This window comes from Notechis scutatus, chromosome 6, assembly GCF_049901735.1.
Source record: "Notechis scutatus isolate UNSWTSFEM ecotype Mainland chromosome 6, rNotScu1.2, whole genome shotgun sequence".
NCBI lineage: Eukaryota > Metazoa > Chordata > Lepidosauria > Squamata > Elapidae > Notechis > Notechis scutatus.
The window spans coordinates 37,450,286-37,476,544 of NC_142014.1; the positions used below are offsets into that span (position 1 = coordinate 37,450,286).

The following is a 26,259-nucleotide window of genomic DNA, read 5'->3' on the forward strand; positions in this document are numbered from 1 at the left end:
TGATTTGCCATAATTGAGATGATGATGGCTTACAGCTCATGAAAACCCCAAATCCACAATCTCAGAAAATTAGAATATTGTGAAAAGGTTCAATATTCTAGGCTCAAAATGTCCCACTCTAATCAGATAATTAAGCCATAAGACCTGCAAAGGGTTCCTGATCCTTTAAATGGTCTCTCAGTCTGGTTCAGTAGGAAGCACAATAATGGGAAAGACTGCTGACCTGACAGTTGTGCAGAAAACCATCACTGACACCCTCCATAAGGAGGGAAAGCCTCAAAAGGTAATTGCAAAAGAAGTTGGATGTTCCCAAAGTGTTGTATCAAAGCACATTAATAGAAAGTTATGTGGAAGGGAAAAGTGTGGAAGAAAAGGGTGCACAAGGAGCAGGGATGACCGCAGCTTGGAGAGGATTGTCAGGAAAAGGCCATTCAAAAATGTTGGGGACTTTCATAAGAAGTGGACTGAGGCTGGAGTCAGTGCATCAAGAGCCACCACACACAGATGGATCCTGGACTTGGGCTTCAAATGTCGTATTCCTCTTGTCAAGCCGCTTCTGCACAACAAACGTCAGAAGCATCTTACCTGGGCTAAAGAAAAATAGACCTGGTTTGTTGCTCAGTGGTCCAAAGTCCTCTTTTCTGATGAGAGCAACTTTTGCATCTCATTTGGAAACCAAGGTCCCAGAGTCTGGAGGAAGAATGGAGAGGCACACACTGCAAGATGCTTGAAGTCCAGTGTGAATTTCCACAGTCTGTGTTGTCATCTGCTGGTGTTGCTCCACTGTGCTTCATTAAGTCCAAGGTCAATGCAGCCGTCTACCAGGAGATTTTGGAGCACTTCATGCTTCCTTCCACAGATGAGCTTTATGGGGATGCTGACTTCATTTTCCAGCAGGACTTGGCACCTGCCCACACTGCCAAAAGCACCAAAACCTGGTTCAATGACCATGGGATTACTGTGCTTCACTGGCCAGCAAACTCGCCTGACCTGAACCCCATAGAGAATCTATGGGGCATTGCCAAGAGAAAGATGAGAGACATGAGACCGAACAATGCAGAAGAGCTGAAGGCCGCTATTGAAGCATCCTGGTCTTCCATAACACCTCAGCAGTGCCACAGGCTGATAGCTTCCATGCCACACCTCATTGAGGCAGTAATTGCTGCAAAAGGGGCCCAAACCAAGTACTGAGTACATATGGATGCTTATACTTTTCAGAGGTCCGATATTGTTCTATGTACAATCCTTGTTTTATTGACTGCATGTAATATTCTAATTTTCTGAGATTGTGGATTTGGGTTTTTTTTGAGCTGTAAGCCATCATCATCACAATTATGACAAATCACGGCTTGAGCTATCTTGCTTTGCATGTAATGAGTCTATCTCATATATTAGTTTTACTTTTTAAGTTGCATTATTGAAATAAATGAACTTTTGCACAATATTCTAATTTTTCGAGTTTCACCTGTAGTAGCTGACCTAGGCTGTCTCATATTTCATTTTATATTGTATCAATCCATCCAATCCCTTAAAATCCTCTGGGAAAAACCAACTATTCATCCAACAACTCATGATCTCTCATTTGTTCTTATTCACACTGCCATATCTACAGATCTCTGAGATGCTAAGTGTTTTACATGTTTTTGCTTATAGATTTACCAACTATATTGCATGGATAGAGTTCTGTGCCTTTTTCCTTCAATAAAGGAATACTGAATACTTGAATACTGGAAGTCCTCACTGTGTAAATAACCAGGCCCAGGAAAAGATGTAGCTGATTTAAATACATAATTTATTCAATATCCTTCAGGTATTAAGTTTTCCACAAAGAGATCTACTTAAGCTATGGCCTGATTTGGATGTTCTTTTCTTTATTTCGAATGGAACATGAAGCTCTCATATTGTTTGTTAATATTTTATTTGTATTTTGGGGTTCAAAATTATTTATAAATAATTAGAGCAACAACAAAGTTATAATTGGATCCAGGCATATATATTTAATATATTAATGCTTTCTTCACTAAAACAAGTACACATAATTTTTAAAGTAAATAATAAGTTTGGACCTGTGATGGTCATAACCATTCAGCCCAAAGAATACTAAAACATATAGAGCTTAAAGTATTAATCTGATCAAACAGAAAATCAAATGAAGGAGTTTCAATGATAGAGCCTCTTCTATCCTATGTACTACAGTCAATGTATTAATCTGGAGAGTACAATGATTGTTCAATTATCATTTTCTGGTTGGCATATACCAGTGGTGGCATTCAAAAACTTTTATTACTGGTTCTGGGGGTGTGGCTTGGTGGGCATGGCCATGTGACTGGGTGGGTGTGGCTTTTTTGCAGCTCCCACCCATTTTTGGGAGCTTCTTAGCCACAGAGGAGCCTCTGGGAGTCATTTTTGCTCCCCTAAGGCTCCTCTGGGGCTCAGGAAGAAAAGGAACAGAGCATGTGAGGGGCATGCAGCACTCCTCCAAGCTCCGTTTTGGGAGCTTCCTAGCTTCAGAGAAGCCTCTGGGGGGGCGTTTTTGCTCCCCTAAGGCTCCTCAGGGGTTCTGGAAGGCAAAAAATGGAGGGGGGGGACTGAGCTCCTGCCTCCATTTTTTGCCTTCCTGGGCCTCAGCAAGGGAAATCCCGGAACAGCTGATCTTATCTACAGCTGATTATCGGGAGGGGAAAAAAAAAAGAAAAAAATACCTTAGGTGAATGTCAGGCAGGCGGGCGGGGTGAGCGAGCATCGGGAGGGAGAGGGACCGGGTGGGGGGACGTGGCCTCCCAGAACTTACTACCGGTTCAGCGACCCATGCCAAAGTCTTGCCACCGGTTTGCCCGATCCGTTGTAAACCAGCTGAATACCACTACTGGCATATACCATTATTCATACCTTTAAGCTATTGCATAGGCCAGTGATGGCTAACCTTTTTGTTGTCATGTGCTGAAAGTACGCACACATGCACATGACAGCTTGCCTGCACCCATAATGCAATGCGCTTGTGACTCCCCTCCTGCTCGCTCCCCCCCGCATGTGCGTGTGACCCTCCCGCTCCCCCATGCATGTACATGAGACTCCCCTGCTTCCCTTGCACATGCACATGTGACCTCCCCCTGCTCCCCACACGTGTCTCCCGCATGCACCCTGCCCCCGCACATGCGCAGCAGAGATCTGAAAATCAGTTGGGCAGCGGGAGATGTGCACATGCGTGGTGGAGCTGAGCTAGGGTGACGGCTCATGTGCCCGCAGAGAGGGGTCTGCATGCCACCTGTGGCACATGTGCCATAGGTTCACCATCACAAGCATATCAATCATTACATTCTATATCCTGAATATGTTTGTTCAAAATAGATCAGATGGAAAAGAAATGCAGTATACCATATTCATTGGTCATGGATAGAGCAGCTCAAATGTTTTTTTGATCCAGGTCATTAAGAAAAACAAAACATCAAACATACCAGTCCTACCAGTCAGAAAAACATTTGCTGGCTTTGGGTTACATGCTGATTCAACATAGTAGCTAACAGAATGAAATATGAATAAATCATTCTGTAATTCAAAGTTTATTCCAGTCATACATTCAGGGAAATAGTGTTTCTCATCTGTTGCTTTTTTTATCCACCATATTGGAGTACGCATACTGTTCCATGTTTTTTTTCTTTTTATCAGTATGATTGGTTTTGTATTAGAAACGTTAAGCTGTATAATTTCAACAGGCAAACAGACAACTTCCCTTTCCCCCCACACTAGTGGCATGAGCATGTATTTAAAGCCTTGCTAATCTTGGCCTGTTCATTTCTGTGACGGAAATGCATCTTTGTGTTCACCATCCTTAACAACGGCCATGAAAAGCTACCGAAAAAGCACGGAGAAAGATAACTAATATGCATATATAATTAAGAAGGCATTTCTTAACACTATTCTTAAAACATTACAGTTGAACTATTTCAAAGAGCTTTTAAAATGCTTCTAAATAATTTTTCACCTATGAGTTAAATGTCATTGTACTTTCAAAATCAGCCAGTGCTTATAGTTGACAGGAAACATTCAAACAAACTGCTTACCAATCTTTGAACAAAGATTTTCATGGATGGTCTCTCCTTTCTCATTGACATCAAGCTTTTTCCAACTATGGGGATATTTTCTGCCCTTCTTCACAACTACTCTTGAACTTCGTTTCTCCAGGAAGAGAGAGCTGTTTTTCACCTCCAGGAGGCCTTCACTGCTGTAACAAGTCCAGCTAGGAGCCTCAGAGCAGTTGGCAATAATCACTTTGCCGGAATGTGCAACCTTGGACCTGGTGATGGCCAGACATTGGCCAGTTCTAAGATGGAGAAGCTTGTCTTCTTGCAACCAGTTCCACTGCTGATTATTATTGGTCAAGTTGCACATTCCCACATAGGCTATTTTATGACTTTCATAAATACACTGCTCTTTTTGCTCATGGATAATCAGAAAACTATCTAAAAAAAGGAGACAAAGAATCCATAGTAGCAGAGTAGAGCATCAGTTACTATTCGTACAATAAGGACAATAACAAAAACACAAATTAAAACTCATTCATTTTGTCATCACTTCTATCATGCTAATATATAAATAATTCATATATATATATATGTATGTATGTATGTATGTATGTATGTATGTATGTATGTATGTATATCAAAGTAGTTCGGACAAAATGTCAATTTTATGTATAATGATAAAGATTTAGTCAATTTCAGCCTTTACTTTTTCTGAAACGACAAAAACCTTACAAAACTGAGTAGCCAGAGTTAGAGTAGATTCACATGATGAGATTAACACATTTTGTAGTAGCACAGTATTCACTGGCAATGGCTGTCAGATATATTGCTAATCCTTATGGGCCACATATTTGTTTCTACTTATTTAGTAATATATATATTTTCATAATACTGACTTGGCTGTAATGCTCTTAATTGTAAATACAATTCCTAAACACCCTTTTTCCTATCCTATTTCAAAGGCACAATTGTTAAATTAAAAAATAAATTCACCAAGATAAAATCTAGTCAATCCTAACTATAGTACCATGATATAATAATTATTCTATTTCTTTCTGCCAAATATTCATTAAAAAGGTACCAATTAAATAGATCAATGACCTGAAATAATATGCCCAGTTACAATTTGTTCCTGCTATTCATTTCTATTTTTATAGAATATTCTATATAATATATTTTGATAAGCATGTGATACTATAACTTTCAGAAAATACAGAAAATTGGACAAACAGGACAGCATCTCAGATTTCTCACATTTAAGGTAATTTTTAAAAAACAAACTTAGTTTTCTTTCTGAATAAAATCTAAATAGTTATGGGCTTCCATGGTCCATCCCTCTCTTTCTGTTGTATAAACCAAAGCTTAGAAATTAATTATTCTATTTCACAAACCTTGTGGAAACTCCTAGTAACCCCTGGAAATCGCAGCCAGAAAAATAAAGAAACAGAAAAATTGTAGTCATACTTACCAGAGATTGCAAAGGTCAGGGAAGTAGAAATTAGAACATGAAGCAAAGCCCCCATTTTCCCTCTAACAACAACCATTGCTTCTTTCTTTCTCTTCACTTTTTTTTTCAAGCATAGTCCAGATAAGTGAAGTGAAGGCTAGGAAGGAAATGTGGTTTCACAAGAGGAAAAGTCAGTGACGAACATTTCCTTCTATTCAATTGTTTTCTGGGGGAGTTTTACATCACTTTGAATTTTCATATAGTTCTTCATTGTCCTGTCTCTTATATTTAGGAAAACACAAGCAAAACAGAGCATTTAAAGCAGATCTCAGCTAAGGACGAGGAGCTGTAATTTGGCTTAATTGCCTGTCTGCAGGTGTTCTTGTGTGTAAATATATATCGTGTTGTCCTGTAAATACCACCAGATTTTTGTAATGATATGTTATGTATAAATCTAGAAACATTATATATTTAGATGCCATATAGGATTTATCTGTATCCTACAAGGAAGAAGAGCATGTTCTTTGGGTCTCTTCATTATGAATTCAATTGAGTATTTCAGCCCTGAGTGCTAACTTGCTGCATTCACATGTCTTCATGTCATCATTTTTTTATTGTTGTAACTTGCTGTCACTTCATTCATTTTTCTCTATCAAACAACAATGGTTGTGAACGAAATTAATACCTTTTGACTGGTTTTGATGCACACTTTTTTGAGGCGAGGAAGAAAGCATGAAATAATAAGCCTGGCTCTGAAGGATGATTTTCTTATATGTACCTCATTTTGATTAGTTCCATTGTGCTATTGCTGAAAAAGGTGGCACAGTTCAAGAATTGTGAACTCTGGAGCTTCAGCTTTGTAATACATAGGTAAAAAAAAAATAAAGGAGTCTCTGCAGATTTTACTCCAGTAGTCATTGCTGACAATAGAGGGCAGGACACTTATCCCTGTCAAGGTCATTGAACCAGTGGTGTCCAAAGACATTTCTGTAGTCATGTGGACAGCATGATGTCATGGTGCACTGTTACCTTCTCACCAAAGTGGTACCTATTTATCTACTCACATTTGCATGCTTTTGAACTGCAAGTTTGTCAGGATGTAGGGCAAGGACAGGAGCTCACTCCATCATATGGTGCTTGGGTCTTGAACTGGGCTGCCAGCTTTCCAGCTGACAAGCCCAGTATCTTAACTGCTGAGCTACTGCGCTACTCTTGTAATATATATGTTGCTTTGGAAATCAGACGGATTTTTCACTGGGTTACAGACAAGTATGTCACTTTTAGTCTTCCTGTCTAGAAATGTTCCTGTGGTATCATCCAGGAAGTAGAATTCTGATTGCTTTAATCTGGATTAGTTTGGAATCAGCAGTTTGTAGAAGTAGTAAAGTAGAGGAGTTATGGAGTCACCAGTAGTACTTCTAATAGAGTTCAATAGCAGTAGCTCTTTTCTTAGTCTGTGCGTGGCTTGACCTTCGAACCTTATCTGCTTCTCTGTTGCTGGTAATAAGGAAAGTAATGAACTACTACTAGTTCATTAGATTATAGGAACAGAAAGGTTTCTTACACATTACTTTTGATTACCCAGATAGAATAGTGGGAAGTCATTTACAGACCTTGGAGAAATGTTCTCAGGCAGAATATTGTATCACTGAATACTTCAACAGAAAAGTAGCAATAATGATGATAATGACTGAAACAAAAATTTAAAAATTACAAGCATCTTTATATGCAGTTTATTGACTACATGAAGCAAAGGTAACATCATTTGCTTTGGAAACCTATGAATAAATTGTGCGCTGAAAACCCTTGAGTTTGTTGAAGGTGGAATGCCAGCTATATGCCAGTAACAAATAGGCAAGTAAAAAAAATAAAGAAGCCTTATGTTTAATTAGGCTTTCAAGATTTTGTTTCTTCAAGCATTCAATCGCGCATGTGAGTAGAAGGTTTACAACTTGTTCAAAATTAAAAGACAAAGAAATATTTAAAAAATTACCATATAAATATATATTACAAAGATCCTTTTCTATTTGTTTGTAAAATGGCTTGAATGAGTTATATATGCACAGAATTCTGTCCTGGAGCAAAAAGTTTTTAACCCAGTAGATGGTATTGAACAAATGCATAACTTTGCAAAATGAGATTGGATGTGACTTATTAGGAATTTCTCTTGACTTAGCTCCACTGAAATTAGATGGAAGTTCAAAAGAACCCAGAAATCTTCACTAAAATGCATTCCTTTAAAAAAAAAACTTCATCTTTTCTCATAGGTTTTGCACAGGAAATGGTCCTTGTGTTCTACCCATTGTGTTCCCTAATGTTTTACAGAATTCACTGTCTGCAGTGAATATTTATGAGTATTTACTAGGGTCATCATATAAAATAGTTATTGATTTTTATTCATTTAAAAACCCACAAATTTATTTATTTTTTTCTCTGTAGGATGCTGTGGATATTACTGCTCATAACTATCCCTTTGCAGTTTTTACAATCAAGAATCCAAGGAGCTCCAAATTAAGTTTACCACATAATAGGGAGTAGTACTTAACAGGTACAAATGAATATCTGACTGGGTATTCACAAGACAGGCTTTGCAAACATTGAAGCATGTATACACATATCTTCCATGAAATTTCCCACATCCAGTTGTTATACGTACATACATACATACGGTCAGTGTTTCATATTCTATTAATACAGAAATAAATCTTCCTTAATATATGCACACATACGTGTGTGTATATGTGCGAAAAATTCAATGTAACATCAGCATATTAACCTTCATTAAAACTGTTTCAGGAACTCACAATACATTCAAGACAAGAGTCCATCAATCTTCAATGCTTTTTGTTTTTTGTTTTAAATGATCCACATTCCTTTGACAGGTTGAATGCTCTGCTTCTCCTTCTACAGCTGACAACTCCTTGAAGAAGTTGCTGGAAGGTAATTAAATAAATTACCTCAAAAAGAGTGACCTGTTTATTTTTTCCATCTTGGTTTCATTGGACGGCTTCAGCGGAGAGCCTGCTTTCATACAGATTCAACGCATGATGAACAAATTCATACTGTTCACTTGTTTGGACCATTCCACCTCTGAAAAGCAAAAGAAAGCAAAGCAAAATAAAAAGGTAAAGTCTCACTGATGATACAAAGCATTTCCCCCTCTAAAGCCTTGTGTCATCCATCTTCTTGGTTTTTAGTTTATATTTAATTTTTATGAATTGTAATGGTTTTTATATTTATCTTTTTAACCTTTTGTAAGCAGTGCCACTTCAGTTGTGAAATGGGCAGTATACAAATTTAATACATAAACAACACAATTAAATAGTCTGTTTGTGCTGTGCTTAATCATACTGTATTTCCAATTTAGTTTAGCAGGGGATTGTATCATTTGAAATACCATCCAACTCCCCCTGCCATGCCTCAAAATCAGAATGACAGAAATGTGCCAGAAATGTGACAGGAAAATGTCATCTATTTCTGGGACCATTTTCAGTTCTTTGCACTCATTGCTATGTCTGCAGCCCAGCTGATGCAGTTACAGTTGCAGCTGAGTGGAAAAAAAATTCAGAACACTATTTCCAATAACAACAACAAAAAGAAATTTTTCCTACAAAAGAGTTTCTAATTCCTTTCCCCCCGAATAGTCTCCACCTGGAGTATTCTGCAGCACTGGGCAATGTCTGGACATTTGGCAGCCACCATTTTTCCTCACTACACTTCCAAATGATGTTTGGGCCTAAGTATTGAGGAAGATGCAAAATGGTGACCAGGCTGCCATCACAATTAACGCTGTTGTACTTGCTGTTGAAAACAAAAGAAACTAGACTAAATTATAACCCCAACATTTCATGAAACAGTTGTCCAGGTTTTTGTCTGTAAAAAATGATGAACATAGCTTACTTCTGGCATCTATTGTGAATACAATTACTGCTGAAATTCTTTTCAGACAAAGACATAATGAGAACTTAAATATTTGTGCTCATGTCATTCCCTTGACAAATAATACACAGTGGAATGTAACAGCCAATGTATACAATCTTGCCACAATCACATTGTCCAACTACAGAGCATTATTCCTTTATATAGGAAGAAAAGCTGATTTTTTTTTGGCTAAAGTTAACTAACTATAGTAGTGGTGTCATCACGTTTTATTTTTTAGTAACCGATACTAAGCCTAATCTGAATCATTTGCATGTTGCATTTATTTGTAAAATACATCCAAAGCTCAAAGTTGGAAGAGCTCTATCTGCTGCTTTTCAATTATACATTTTGGGCTATGCAGTTCAGCAGTCAGATTTTTTTATTTTGTTTGCCTTTCTTCAGAAGATGCTGCCCCAGCCCTTGAACTATTTACCAATTTAAAATTCAGAACAAGCAACGTGCATCTTCAAACGTTTAAAAAAATTTGAATGTGACTGCCAATGTCCATGAATTTGCATTCTGACACTAAATGTGTGACCTGTTATGGTCCTAGAGCACATGTACAGACTGCAGGTTTTCCTGTCCTTTTTCTAATGCCTCGCAGGCTTCCTGTCTCACCAGCTGACATCGAAGAAATGCTGCAGCCATGACTCATTCCAGCATTGACAGCAGAACTGTATTTAATCTGACCATAAAAGTAAAATACATGGCCCAGATACTTTTAAAGGCACATTGTGGAATTCCACTTAAGCTATGGAATAAACTGGTCATTCTCAGCCTGGCATTCTTCTAACAGGCTACAGCTACTACACAAATAGCCTGGCTGGGGATGATAGGAACGATAGTATAACCCATCTAAGGGATGTCAAGTAGAACAATTTTAGAATTTACAGAACAAATTTAAAGGGGCACTGCCAGCTTGGAAAGATCAAAGAACAACTTCTCCCACCATTTGTCTGCAGATAATGTTGCTTTCTGTGCTTGTTTGCATTTTGTATTATGCTAAATGAATTCATGAGTTTGCTCCTAAAATCCCTAACAAAGGATGAAAGCAGACACGATGATGGAATTGCAGGGATGCATTGCCAATTACTTTATTATAAATAGGCACAAAGGGTGTGGACTGAAATGTTGATGAAGGGGAAATTGAGTTTGCAAACACCTTAAATTGATTTTATATACAATGCAACTATTTGCTGTTACTGTTGCTTGCTTCTATTATTAGTTTGTTTCTCTTTGATCCTACAAAAACTTGACAATTACAATGTTCATGACATGAATGATAATGACACTTAAAAATATTGGATGGCAAATATTAATGGTTTTTGTATTCTACATCATCCTACCTGTCCAAACGCAGTTGGCAGACAATACTCAATGCGTCAACAGCTCCTTCTTCCCTGAGCTGATGGCAACCAATCGCAGTAGCAATGAAACACCCTGTTCTTCCTATTCCAGCACTGTCAAAGAAAACAATTAAACCAAACTGAATGGTATTAAAATGACAGATTATGACTGGTATCACAGGTTATTTAAGGTTTGAAATATTCTCCATAGAAGACAGAGAATGGCTTTGTTCCTAATTTACTCAAGGGATAATCTCAGATAACCATTTTACTTTCTCAGCAGAACTACATTTGTTTACTTTTATTTATTTATGTATTACATTTCTACGCTGCCTATCTCTCCTATAAGGTAACTCTGGACAGCATAGAAATTTAAATTTGTTTAGTACCTTAGCAATTTAACAAATGTAGATTAGCTGAAACTTTTGATTTCTGTTCCATGAAAAAATATATGATTAGGTAGATGCAGATGATGTTTAACCTCTTCTTAAAAATTCAGCAACTTTCAGCTCCATAAACTTCTAGAATATCTAGATTCTTATATTATATTGCAAAAACAAGATGTGTCTATGTTCTTTAACTCTGAGAGAATTAAAATGCATATTCTTAGATTAACTTCTTAGTTTTCCAGACACTTTTGTATTTTTCCTTTTTCTTTGTACAATTGAGATCATGATACAAATATGTACATTTCCTGCCACAGTATGATAAACTCCTGCAACTGCAATTTTTCTAATATTTTAAAATTTCACATTGTAGAAGATGAGATAAAGGGGAAATATATTCTGTGAGCTGCTATTAAATTCAAGCTCCCCTCACACTGGGTGAGAAAATAGGTATTTTCAGTTCAACACATAGTATGATTCACATTGTAAATGATTATCAAAAGTTATAACCTGAGATCTTACTAAAATTGTGGTCGAAGGAAAATTCAATGTACCATATGTTTTCTAAAAATAATATCATCCACTGAAGAAGAGTTCTGGATTACTATCTGCTTTGGATGCAAGATTGATGTCAACCATTGTTTGTTGTAAATTAAGATCAGATGTGAGATTATCAAAAGGCGAGACTTTGGGCAATTCCACACTGCAGTCTAACTGCTTTTTCCCCATGCTGCTCTTTTTTCCTGTCTGTTTCTTAAAAAAACCCTGCTCACTTAACAAATGTTTCATTTAACAACATAAATTTTGGTTCAGTTGTGGTAAGTTGAGCACTACATGTACTCTCATGCTACAGTAATCAAAGCATAAGGGGAACAGGTCGCTATTTGGTTCCTACCTTACTGTGCAGAGCCATGGAAACTTTGTAACAAGGAAGAAATGATAACTCAGCTTTATTAAAAACAAACTTTAATCTTTCTATCTTGCAGTTGTAAATAGATGTATAAACAGATAAAGGGAAGTGAAAGGAAGCTTTCCAACATTGTAGACAGGGTGTGGGAAAGTTAGGGACCATGTCTTGTTCAGACTAGGCATTAAACAACAGGGTGTCCACTGGAAGATGTTAGAGTTGAATGGAGCATAATTCTCCAGGGTTTGGCACAGTTCATTGACTTAATAGGCCATTTTTGGATCAATTGCAAAATTATAAAAACGCAGAGAACATAGCAGATCTGCAAGCTAGGGAAGTGATCAGACACTACAGAGAGGGAATATGCCAAGCCCTCACAGTTGTAGCTGTTACTGTATCAGAACAAAATGCTGGAGAGAATGTGTGACAGTTCAGGTATGAAAATAGTAGTTTTGAACGGAAGCTGGGCAACACGGGCAGAGGATGCATTTCTGGTGGGCTGCAAGGAGGACGAGGACAGTGTCAGCTGTTCCTACATTTAAGGATTGGTAAGTGGATCACACTGGAACAGGCCAAGCAAAATGTGTGGCTTATGCACTTTGCTAGAAGGCTACTACTGAGCACCAAATCTGTTTTGGGCAGCAGATAGGGGACATGCCTGAATTGAAGAAGTCATATAATAAGAAGAAGGATTTTTGTCTTTTAGATAATTATAGAATATAGGTAGACTATAAACTCTGCATGAAAAAAGGACCAGTATTAATTACCACTAAATCCAGGTTAGGCTGAGAAAGATTCTTGCCAGAAGCTTGGAAAGATATTTCTCACATGGACTGAACTGAGTTAAATAAAAAGCTTCTTATAGTGTAAATGAACCAGCTTTCTACTTTTTTGATATGTACTATCAACATTGTAAAAACCAATTTTTGATTCATATTTTTCCCATTGTGCTCCATTAAAATCTAAATTTAAAATCATATTTAAGGTAAAAATTACCTGCAATGAACAATTATAGGACCTCTATCAGTTGAAGCCTTCTTGTCCTCTTCTACATCAAGCATGAGTTGTAAAAGAGGTTGAGCACTGACTGGAGTTTTGTGATCTGGCCAGGAAGTGTACCAGTAATGTTTGACATTCCTTGACAGGTTTCCTTGCTGAAAACGATGAATGATATACATATTTCTTTAACAACACTGGTGACTGAAAATGAGGTACAATGTGTTTCTGCAGTCAGCAAAGCAAATACTTCGGAGTCCTTGGTGCTCTCTGTGGCTTGGTTGCTTTCTTGCAGATGTTTCATTACCAAACTAGATGATATCATCACTGCTATCACTGATCATATTATCTGGTTTGGTAATGAAACATCTGCAAGAAAACAACCAAACTCAGAGAGCACCAAAGAGTCCACAGTTTCAATCCTGAGTTATAAATGTTGTCTTCTATTGGTAAGCAACTATTTCTTTGGAACTCAAATGGTGGACAGGCTTCTATGGTTGGCAATGAAAATTCTGCATGTGCAGGATATTTTTATTGGTACCTGGCTATCATCTGAATCAAAGAGCATGATAAGCCAAATAAAATCTGCTATTAAATTGTGATCCACCCAACTTGGTAGATTAATGTAGGGATAAAGACCAAACATCTCAGAAATGTTATTATCATGTAGAAAACAGAAAACTATTTTATTATAGATACATAACCTTTCTCAAACTACCTTCTAGGCATACACTGTAATTATCCTAATTCATAATTAACAGGCTACCATTTGGAAGGAATTTAGTTAAGAAAGACAGACAATTTTATAATTTAGGATACTATATATACCTTATAGTTCTACAATATTATATTATGCTGCCATATTAAGCAAGTGTGTTAATGCATAGGACTGGACTATCAGCAGCTGAATATAATTTTTATATATTCTTGTGTAAGATATTTTCTTCGAACCAGTTAACTATTAAAGTCGTATTTAGTTCAGTACTATAGGTGGTGTGAACTAATAACTACATATAGTGGTTTGAAACACAACAACATAAAAAAGCCAGTACCTTTAATGTTAGATTGCGGATAGTGTAATTTTCACATTCCTGCACATTGTCAACAAGTACTTCCACTTTTCCATATATTCCTCTCTTCTCTGGCCAATACAGTACACATTTCTAGAAACAAGGATTAAATAATGCTTGATCAAATAAAATAATAAATGAAATTTATTTTTTCTTGAAAGTAGTAATTGTTACAAATTTTATGACAGACATTGTAGCTGTCATTAATATTTCTCGAATTTCACGTGGTAAATTGCTAAGAACATAAATTGACATAAAACCTGTTTGCATATCTTGTAAGCTTCCCTAATAACATGTATAGATTGGCATATAAATATTTGTATTAATAAAACTGCAATATAAAGTTACTTTGTGGAGATTTTTTGTTCCAAGATACCTAGAACAGTTCATTTCAGCATTCCAATTTAACATTTTTAAAAATTGAATTAAATTATTGCTTCTTTTAAATGGTTTTTTAAATAAAGAAAGCAGTGTGTTTATGGTCAAACCCATGTACAATTGATCATTAGCAGTAAGATAACAGCTTAAATGATGAATTAAATACAGTTAGGCCTTCTTAATAACTCCATGGAACTCTCTGGAATTCAATGCCTGGATCACTCAGGAGCCCTATAAGCTTTCAAGAAGAATTGCTAAGATTTTCCTCTCAACGAATTAAAAAGAACAACCATAAATAACCAGAATTATGATTAAGCAACTCTCAGAGTGTTTCTCTCACAGACCTTAATGATAATGATTGGCTGTTACTAATTAATAGGAATTTTGAAGGCTTACATTTAATAACTACATATTTTATTTTATACTTTGATGTTTTTTTTATCTACCTATAACCAATCTAGAGGTTAAGAAATCTTATAGGAACATCATGTTTTAAAAATTAAAAACAAAAGGCTAAATATATGTACATTCACAAGTTTTAATTATGTTTTATTTTTATATCTGGCAACAGCTTAAGACATATTAATTTCACAAACATCAATACTATGCTTTTTTCCCCCAACTGTGAAATGTATTAAAATTATTTTCAATTTTAAATGTACAGTGAGTTGGATCCATACTTAACAATGTTAAATAAATCTGTGCCATTAATTGGACATAACTGGTTATATGCAGTAGCTACATCTTGATTGCAAAAAGTCTTGAATTCCAATTTAAATAAAATTCTAAAAATAGAAAAGCCTCTACTCCAAACAAGGATCATGTAATAGCAGAGCAGATTCTTGGACAAAGAAAGAGAAATAATCTACATACTATTATTCATTGTTCAATTAAATTAAATGAAAATTATAATATATACCTAATGTTATTCATATATCCATTCTTTTTAGAAGCTAAATGGCTGTACTTATCATTATCAAAAAGTAATGAAATTGTTGTACACCAATATGTGGAATAAAGCAATTGGAAACAACCACCACAACCCTATTACTTAAAGTCTTACAAGATAGCCCATCAAGCAAAGGAAGTTAAGCAAAGGAAAAAAATATTTTACAATAACTAATCATGATATTACTTTTGAACAATCAATGTTTGTGACTTTTGTAAAAAAACAAAACCCACCAATTTCTTTACCTGGTAGATATTCAGCATTTATGTGATGACCATCTACTTTGTAACATCAAATTACACTGACTAACGTAAGAGAGTCCATTCAAAGAGAAAGTTGGAACTGCCCTCTGGAAATCAAAGAGTCCTGCTACTAACACAGTCAAAACACTGCCCACCTTTTAAGCTTGTATTCAAGCTACAAGCCCATGTGACCCAGGGGTTCCTTAATTACATGGAAATACTAATAATGATACAAAAAGCCATCATATATGCTTTCCCCTCCCTGGGAAGATGTGTTCTTGCCAACATTAAGAAAACCAACATAAAATATTGCTGCCTATTCAACATCCTTCTGTGATTTCTTGATAATACATCAGCTATATTCAACTCCTTAAAAGCTAAAGAAATGTTATTCTTATCTTGTTCCCAGACATATAACTGGCAGACAGCTTTGGGTGGACAATGAAATATATTGTTCATTTAGACTACCTATCTCACAGCTGCTTCTAACTTTTAAAATGGCCCGTTAGATTTATTTTTAACACATTACTGCTAGTATTCTAGCAAGATCCACTTGGCACTGAAGAGGGAATGAAGGGCAGTTTGTAAACCTCAGATGCAAATGTCATTATATCTGCTAATATGCAACGTAAAATTAGCAAACAGTTACAAGCAAATCATTGGTGCTGTATCATGAAACCAGTTAATTCAAGACAGACAAATCACATTTAGATGCAAATCTAGAATTCAAATTCATATGTACCAGTTTGCAATATTGTATATTTTATGAGTTTTCATATTTTCTGCAATAATTTAGATGTTAGTCACACTGTTTGGTAAGCATATGTGGAGGTCAGAAAATATTAACCACAATCAATACAGTATACAATTGATACAAAATTTTCATAATTGCACAGAAACAGGAGTTGTAATTCCAGAAATTATCATTATTACTTTTATGTTTATATTGTTGTTCTACATAAAAGAAAAATGTAAGCCATCTTCACTGCAAGAGTCAACATTGTAACTACTGATTAGACACAAGAGATAAAATATATATAATGTAAAATATGATGATTTGGTTTTTTTTCTTTTCACTAAATTTCATTTTACTCTGATTATAAAAACATTTGATTTGCAATGTGACTTTTAATGTACATGTTACTGGTTAATAGCTATTTTTTAAAATACTGTCTAAACTTAGCATTAAAGCCTCACTAGTTTGAACATGGAGTTGTAATGCAACTTTGGTACATGTGGATTGCCTGGAATAAATCAAACACAAAATTAAACCAGCAATCTCTTGGACACATTGAAATGGCTAAAACCCTCATTAAAATATGGCTAAATATGCAAATGGACTTTACAGAAAATGTCCCTTTTTGAATTTAATTGCTGAATTATACAGTTGATAGCAGATAGTTCAGCTGTGACCCCAGGATTGCATAATCAATGTGAAATATTTAAAGTTTCCAACTGTGTTTTATTAGACTCTAAATATTAAATCAATTAAGAACTATAAAGTCTATAAATATAATAATCCAGCAACACCCAAAACCTTAATTAAATAATGTTGTTGCAAACTGCTAGAAGTATATTGTGATATTATTAGGTTGGATGGAAAAAAAGAAGCCATCAGTTGTAAAGGAAAGAGTGTAATAAGTGGATTTTTGGAGCCTTACACAATATTTGTACCATGGGAAGTTGTGACATTCCAAATATTATAACCAACCCCTAATAGTTGTTACTGTGAGCCATGTTGATTGGAGTTATTGGAAGTGATAATTTAGTAACCCATTGAGAGGCATCCCTGGGGTACATAACTGATCTATCTGCAGGGTTTCAATAAAGTAGCAATGTATCCATGAGTAAAGGTTAGAGGAGAAGCACCGGATGTATAATATATTGAATAGAATGTGCAAATGATAGGTCATGTGTTCTTGTGAAATTTGGCAGAGCAACACAAGTCCTAAAGAAAAATGGAAAAGAGCCAAACTTCATTGATCAAAACTGCCCAAAAAATATTGAGATTCAGTTGGAAACAAAAGTTATTAGTAAACTGAATCTTGTTCCAGTCTGCTGTAATACATGTGACCAAAAACCCTCAGATTACTACAAGAATATTGCTATTCTTAAACAACATACCAGTTGATCTTCTGCCATTGATAATTTGAGTTACTATCATGAAGGCATAGGGAGAAGAATATTCCAGAATCTTAGCTTTATTATCAGTACTCAATCTTTCCCAAGGCTATACAGTATCTCACAGAAGTGAGTACACCCCCTCACATTTTGTAAATATTTAAGTATACCTTTTCATGTGACAACACTGAAGAAATGACACTTGACTACAGTGTAAAGTAGTAAGTATACAGCTTGTATAACAATGTAAATGTGCTGTCCCCTCATGGCAATGAACTCTAATCATGTCCTCTTTTTTGATGTCATGGTTTAAGAGGGGATTAACTTTTCCATGGAGGGAAAAGTTATTATGGCTACTAATATAATGTTACTACTTCTTTTTTTTTTTTTTTTGTTTTTTTTTTTTGGGGGGGTTTGGGGGATTGTGTGGTGGGGTTTTTTTTTGGTTGGGGGTAAATGAAGGAAGGTAGAGAGGAGAAAAAGAAGGGGGGGGGGGGGGGGGGGGGGGGGGGGGGGGGGGGTTTGGGTGTGTTTTTTTTTTGGGGGGGGGGGGGGGGGGGGGGGGGGGGGTGTGGGGGGGGGGGGTGGGGGGGGTTGGGGGGGGGGGGGGGGGGGGGGGGGGGGGGGGGGGTTTTTTTTTGGTTTTTTTTTTTTGTTTTTTGTTTTTTTTTTTGGGGGTGGGTTGGGTTTTTTTGTTGTGTTTTTTTTGTTGGGTTTGGTGTTGGGTGGGTGGGGGGGGGGTGTTTGTTTGGGGGGGGGGGGGGTTTTTTTTTTTTTTTTTTTTTTTTTTTATTTGACTCAAAGGGGGCGAAATTGAGGTTTTTTTGAGGAGTGGAGAAGGTAATAGAGTTGATTCCCAGCATTCACAGAAATTAAAACTATATAAAAAAAATCCAAGATAGTCCAATGAAGACAATACCATGGAATACTGGCTGGGAAGAACACCCTCCTTTGTAACATTTTGTCAGATCCAGATTCTAACGATATACTGCAATTAATGAAGGAAGGAATAACAAGTAGCTGGAGAGATAGGGGCACACTATACATGCATATACTATGCTATAACATTTTTCTCTGAACTGGCTGTTATAGGAACCTTTCCTCCCTGTGAGAATTTGTTAGCTTTTGTTTGGATCATAATATGACATCCTGATTCCCCTTGTTGTCCTGGCTAGCTAATAAAATAGATTTTTGCAGTGAGTGGAGGAATGTGATGGAAGAGAAAGTAGAGAATTGTTAAGAGAATAATCAATGATGATTTTCTGAACCCTATTCCAAGATATGGGAACATTTAAGCATCTTCCAGTGCCTGAATATGATTGGAAAGATCACACAGATATACCTTCTTGATTTTTGTGGTAAGAGAAGAGGGAAACCAATTTATACTGGGTCTGTAATGGACAGAGTAAGCAAATCTGGTTATTTTCTACAGACTGCTAATTTTCTTCCTTAGTTATGCCAGGTTGCAGAAGAAATACCCACCCCTAAATGCTTTGAAGGTAGTTCTAATCTAATGTCATTAAAAGCATTCCTATTTTCCTTGCAGGATGATTAAGAGAAAATGTATGAAAGGTTCTCCACACTAGCACAGCTATATAAAAACCACTTCTGGTTTGATAAACACATTGTAAAGTCAAAAATATGACTTATTGGGATATTTCAGTAGGCTATAAAAAGTGTTTATTTAAAATAGAGTGACCATTGGATATTTATGTTTGCCTATGCTTTTATAGTGTTTGGATGTCATAGTTCTTGTAAGTATTTACTGCCCTCTTTATTGGGTAAACTTCTGTTTCTCAAAACAAATCGGGTAACAGAAGAAGAAAATTTCTGCCGTATAAACCATTATAATGATTTGATCAAATATGAAAAGCTCATATAAACACAAATGTCCATGTAGCCTGGGATTTCCTTAAGAAGTCTCAGTCTTTTTAATTATGCGGAAATTGCCTCCGTCAGTCTAGGACAATGTAGAGAAACAGTATTGTAACAAGTGGGAGCAATTCAGGTAAACACAGGGCTTCCTGATATGTTGAGAATTACTTTATGTTTCTTTCAAGTCATTCTTTTCAAACAGTGTTAGAAGTGTTTTTTACAAAAAGTTTTTCCTTTGGGGAAAATGTTTGTTCTGTGTACCATATTACTGTATAATAGGATAGGTTTTCAGAAGTATTTTGATCAGTCCTGATAAGGCATATTTCTTTAGAAATTATTCTGTTATATGCTTTGAGATACACATATGTTATGATACTCCTTTATAGATAACTGTCTACACATTTTTCCCTGTTAGAACCCAATATTTATGTCAATAAAAGAGTTAAACAAACAAATAAACTATTATTTCAAAGCAGGACTCAACTAATTTCTGATAAATAGATCATTTCAGTTAAAGGATGCAGCAAACTTCTAAATATCCTTAGGGCATCAGAGCTTCCATATTAAATACAGATTTAATCAGGTTCTATCCTAAACATATTCAGAAAGAGCTGGAGAACTTTGTGTAATGCTGGGAAATCACAGTCACAGCTAAGACTATTGTACGAGATAGACTGATGGCTGCATTTGATACAGTGCAGCATTTTATGGTTGTAAATGGTTAGACCTGTTATTATACATTGAGTAATTATTGATGAATAGGATTTTCATTGCATGACAGGAGAATCTTAGATAAGTTTCTTAGATAAGGAGACAATTCATACAGAGAAACAGCTTTGCCTTCAGAAGTGGTGGGTACTTCACTGGAGGTTTTTAAAGAAGAGATTAGACAGCTGCGTGTCTGAAATGGTATAGATTCTCCTGCTTGAGCAAGGCATTGGATAGAAGACCCTTCCAGCTCTATTCTGAATTGAAATTGACTCAGAACAAAATTATTTCTTATGTTACCATTCAAATCTGAAAAGTAATGTGTATTTTTTTAAATAAATGTTTTGAACATATTGTATAGACAACTTTGATAATGTTATCCACATTAAATTAGTTAAGGTGTTTTAATAGAGTTCTATGACATTTTTTAAAAAGTCTTGAATATTTGATAGTAGTATTAGCTGGGTTGGTTTTTTTTTTTTTTAAAGAACTAGACAAAGTGTCCATGACTGATTAAGGTAAAAAGTCTTACTTCATTTTTCTCCTTCAGCTTTGTGATCATAACAATAACAGGACTGTCTTCTTGCCATACCATTAGCCAGAAATCATTCACAGTATTAATCATAGGACCCTGAGTTGCAATGAAAGCCTTCTCCTTGCCAGCATAACCCTAATTTAAACAAAGATGGAACAGTCATATTAATTTGTGATTATAATAAGCTGAGAAGCAACAAGAATAGAATTAACGTATCTTGTACAATGCTTTAGTTAAAAGGCCAAAAGACTTTGGGACAATATTTTATGGAATGATTGCTCATTTTTATACAGTATATACATAGTCTACCGTCAACAGTAAAAGGCAGTGGAAGTTTGTGGCAGAGTACTAAGTTAGGTGTTTTGATAAGAGAAGAACTGAATGGGAAGCATGAAAATGAAATATATGTCAGCAAGTCAGCACACTGCACATCAGTGTACTTACTCTGATGTAGTTAGCATTTATGTAGGTGCTCAAAGCATTCACTGGGTTCCTTGGTTTCAAATATACCCTGCTTACAGGATCTGTAAAGACAACACAGGTGGAAATGGAAATGAAAACCTAAAGTAGTAAAGGGAAATGTCATAAAAGCATAAGGATTTTTTAAAGAAGCATGATGATTTATGCAATGATATTGACAGCTATAGGTATGAAGGGGTGTTACAAATTCTTCCAAATATTCCAGAAAAGCTGTGAAACAGATACATGAAGGATTCATGCTGTCTTCTGTCTGCTTTTGAATTTTGTGCAAAGGAAAAGGGGAGGGGAACCTATTTCCCATATGCATGTTCTCTATGCGCAAGGATAGATACCCCACTTTTTTTTCAATATTATGTTTGAAGACTTGAAACTATGAAGGGAGAATATACATTATATCCTTCTGAGAACATCTGAAATAGCTATCCAGAAATTAAAACCTAGTTTTAAGACAGAAATGTAATTCCCAGTCTCCTATTGTCAGATAAGTTTGTCAGAGGTTTGTGTTTACCTCTCTTATTGTGACACTGGGAGGGATCAATTTTGCCTCCTCCATTTAGTATCCTTCAGAAAGTCCACTACTTGCTTTTGGAGGGACTGCTGTTGAATTTCTACTGCTGAGACTGAATAAATCCCATCCAATTTAAAGAGTATCCTGATTATTGTACTTATATGACCATACTCAGTGGTACTCCATTTGGTGTAGGAATGCACCTCATTGTATTACAAATATTAATCCTATTTTTCTGCAACATAGATGGTTATTTTTTTTTAATTATCTCTGAACTATAGAAACCTGAGTTTCAGCTTTACTGCTGTTGATTGAGTAAAATACATCAATTAAAGGGAAGGGAAAGCTGGGCCCATCTCCTGCCAGATTCATTACTGTACTAACTTTCCTAGCAGTGGGTATGATTGCAAACAAAGGATACACATTTTGATAGAGTCCACATTTGTAATCATAACTGCTTAGGTACTCAGTACAATTATGGCTCTTTACTGGAGTGAACTGTAGTCTGCTTTTCAGTTTATTCTATTTTTCCTTTCTCCCCATTGCTACTTAATCAGAGTTAATCTTGTGGCTCCTTAGCATATAGCAAAATCAGATTTTTGAAGAAACATACTTTGATAGAAAAGTAGAAAATTTGAAAATACTTAAGCTTTATTGATATGAACAAACTATTTTAATAGATGTTTCCAACAGTAATGTACAATAATAAAGTTTATGGTAGGATAAATGCTTATTTAGTTTTCCATGCAACTCAACGCATCTATAAAAGTTGGTCTTAAGAAGTTAAATGCAGTTCATCAACTAGGATTGTGATAGCAACAACAATAATGCATATTAAAAAATCCTTATTTCACAAATCGTTTTGCAATCATCACAGATTGCTTTAATTCAAGAGCACCTATAAATTAATAATTAAAAAGCTGATAATAGGAAAAGGGAGAATGAACTGATAAAAATATCACTTTAAACCAACTTACTTGGAAGAATGGTTTTATAACGATTTTTGGTTCCATGACTAGGGATGTCTATTTCTTTAGGATTGACAAAATTCATGGGAATTTCCTAAAGAGAAAAAACAAACCCATTTTTTAAAATTAAGAGCAATTCTTAGTATCAATGTTAACAGTGATTTATTGCAGCTTGTAGGAAGGTTTATCACAAAGTCACAGAATTATTTTAAAGTAATAATCTGTTTAGAGATTTTAAGTTAAAAAGCAGAAAGAGTATGGGATAGTTCATTTATTAATTTATAAATTTAGATTTATAGTCATCAAATGATTCTAGGGAGCCTGCAAAGTTAAACAGAATAAATAATACATATAAAACCGCATACATACACATTTTATTTTATTTTATTTTATTTTATTTTATTTATTTTTATTTGTCAATTGCTTACAAGATAATAGGTATAAGTAAAAACATAGTTATGAATACATGGATACATATAAGAAAAATAAAAAAATATATAAAAGAAACAATAGGACAGGGACGGTAGGCACATTGGTGCGCTTATGCATGCCCCCTACAGACCTCTTAGGAAAGGGGTGAGGTCAATAGTAGACAGTCTAAGGTTAAAGTTTTTCGGGTTTGGAGAAGAAACCAGAGTCAGGTATTAACCTTGAGTTTGTATCTATTGTTTGCTCTAGTGTTGTTATGGTTGAAGCTGAAGTATTCATTGACAGGTAGGACATTGCAATGTATGATTTTATATACTATACTTAAATCGGACTGAAGGCAGCATAGTTCTAGGTTTTCTAGGTCTAGAATTTCCAGTCTGGTGGCATAAGGTATTCTGCAATGAGTAGGAGTGGAGAACTCTTTTTGTAAAATATTTCTGGACTTTCTCAACTGTGTTAATATCAGATATGTAATGTGGGTTCCAGACTGATGAGCTGTATTCAAGTATTGGTCTAGCAAATGTTTTGTATGTTCTAGTTATTAGTGTAATATTACCACAGAAAAAGCTATGTAAGATTAGGTTTTGGCTATGTAGTTACAGTGGGCTCTAGCACTTAGGTCATTTGAGATGAGTACTCCAAGATCCTTGACAGAGTTTGGATCATCAACAAGGTCTTGATTATTCAGCCTGTATTTTATTTTCTCAATATTTTTGCCAATATGTAGGACAGAGCATTTATTTGTTGAGATTTGAAGTTGCCATTTGTTTGACCATTCTGATACATAGTCAAGGTCTTTTTGAAGGGTAACAGTATTGTCTGTGGTGTTGAATAGCTTTACATCATCAGCGAAGAGAACGCAGTTGCTCTTGATATGATCACAGAGGTCATTTATGTAGAGTATGAAAAGAGTTGGTCCTAGAACACTGCCTTGGGGGACACCACTGTTGACAGGTACAGAATTTGATATGGTGGTGACTTTTTACTGGCCACTGTTCAACTTCAAGCTTCCTTTCCAAAAATCTCAGAATATAAGTTCCACCCTAGTCAATTTTCATTGGGAAGCCTGAGTCATAGTTTGACTTATGTTTGATCATTACATTTGTTTTGTTTTATTTTAATTGCAAATCAGATAAATCAGTGAGTGCTTGCTTAACCTTATCCAAGGCTGTGCTTAAACCATCTTTCTGGAATCTCCTTATCTTTGCTTGTTGTATTAGCAATGCTATGTAGACCTACAGTTAATTGAAGATCTACATGGAAAATCCTGTCTTATAACAAGGAATAGAATTCAGCAGCTATTTATTATGTTTTAGTAAAATCATGAAATAATGCTAGGACATCTTTATTCCAAATCCTTAAATATTTTACTTTTTTATATGTATACTGAAGCAGCACAATTTTAGAAGACTGGTTGGGCATTTCCAGCCCTGCTATTGCCCTAACTCAAGCAAGGGTGGTGAGTGCCAGAGGTATACAAATGCCAGAGATATATCATTCTGGAGACCACAGAAAGTTACAAGTTTTTAGTTTTAAAACAAAAAAGCAGTATTACAGACTTACCATGAATTCTGTCTGAAGTAAATGAGAACTTGCAACTATATCTTTTAATTGCTCTTTGGTCAACATTCTGCTAGCTGATTGTAGATACTCCATTGCTACTTTTTCCCTTGGGGTGGGCACAGCTATTAAAGGTTCAACACATCCTAAGCTGCTCATATCTAAGGTGAGTGAGACGTTGGATCCTCGTCTGTATGAAAACAAATATATATTTGTAATTAATTGTTTATGTAAACCTACCTGATGAATTGAAATTTGTTGGATAATATTTGAATAAGAAAATAAGCATATTTATTGGAGAATAAATGCCACTGAATACAGAGAAACATATTACTATGTAAAGGTCTCTTTGAAATTTCTTTATGTTGTGTTTGCACTACAAGATTGGTATAGAAAAAATTATTACAAACGTCTCATAAAAATTAATCATTAAAAATTAATTAAAAATTAAAATTAAATTATATCTAAATCAAAACTTTGTGCACACATGTGGCTTGGAGAAAGCACTTTGTGAAGAGTGAAGAGTCTTAGTGGACAACCAGCTAAATATGAGCCAGCAGTGTGCAGCTGCAGCCAAAAAAGCTAATGCAATCCTAAATTGTATTAACAGAGGGATACAATCAAGATCAAGGAAAGTACTAATACCACTCTATAAAGCCTTAGTAAGACCACACCTAGAGTACTGCATCCAGTTTTGGTCACCACATTATAAAAAAGATGTTGAGACTCTAGAAAAAGTACAGAGAAGAGCAACCAGGATGATTAGGGGACGGGAGGCTAAAACATACAATGAACAGTTGCAGGAACTGGGCTTGGCTAGTCTAGTAAAGAGAAGGATCAGGGGAGACATGATAGTGGTCTTCCAATATTTGAGGGGCTGCCACAGGGAGGAGGGGGTCAAGCTATTTTCCAAAGCACCCGAAGGCCAGACAAGGAATAATGGATGGAAACTGAACAAGGAGAGATTTAACTTGGCACTAAGGAGAAACTTTCTGACAGAACAATCAACCAATGGAACAGCTTGCCCTCGGAAGTTGTGGGAGTGCCATCAGTTGAGACTTTCAAGAAGAGATTGGACTGCCATTTGTCAGAAATGGTGTAGGGTCTCCTGCTTGGGCAGGTGGTTGGACTAGATGACTTACAAGGTCCCTTCCAACTCTGATTATCTGTTATCTGTTATCTGAAGACTTAATGCATTTTAAAAATAATACACTTAAAATATATTTAGACGATTCTTAAGACCTCTTCCAAATATTTTTTCAAATTTGCAGAACCATTGCAAGTTGATGGTAGATGAAAGACCCAACTAAATAGCCATTAACAAAATATAATTGTGCTAGCTGGAAAAAAAGCCAAAATTGGATTATTTAATTATAATTACTTAGTTTTGGAAAGTTATTGTAACAATCCA

General features: G+C 35.6%; 2 protein-coding genes across 3 annotated transcripts in view; both read right to left on the reverse strand.

The window, feature by feature from the left end:
• Positions 1–5,628, reverse strand: part of PTPRB (protein tyrosine phosphatase receptor type B) — a 77,698-nt gene extending 72,070 nt beyond the window's left edge. Inside the window, exons 1-2 of the mRNA XM_026667725.2 lie at positions 5,491–5,628; positions 4,062–4,460 (exon numbers count right to left, since the gene is read on the reverse strand). Of these exons, the coding sequence (XP_026523510.2) occupies positions 4,062–4,460; positions 5,491–5,566 (475 nt within the window). The 5' untranslated portion in view covers positions 5,567–5,628. The remainder of the gene's footprint in view (positions 1–4,061; positions 4,461–5,490) is intronic.
• Positions 5,629–7,171: 1,543 nt separating this feature from the next.
• PTPRR (protein tyrosine phosphatase receptor type R) overlaps positions 7,172–26,259 on the reverse strand; it is an 84,024-nt gene continuing 64,936 nt past the window's right edge. For both annotated transcript variants that reach the window (XM_087967983.1, XM_087967981.1), the window contains 8 exons: positions 24,852–25,038; positions 22,869–22,953; positions 21,348–21,427; positions 20,901–21,038; positions 14,078–14,188; positions 13,026–13,183; positions 10,737–10,850; positions 7,172–8,559 (listed from right to left, as the gene is read on the reverse strand). In XM_087967983.1, coding sequence (XP_087824109.1) covers positions 8,466–8,559; positions 10,737–10,850; positions 13,026–13,183; positions 14,078–14,188; positions 20,901–21,038; positions 21,348–21,427; positions 22,869–22,953; positions 24,852–25,038 — 967 coding nt within the window. In that variant the 3' untranslated portion in view covers positions 7,172–8,465. The remainder of the gene's footprint in view (positions 8,560–10,736; positions 10,851–13,025; positions 13,184–14,077; positions 14,189–20,900; positions 21,039–21,347; positions 21,428–22,868; positions 22,954–24,851; positions 25,039–26,259) is intronic.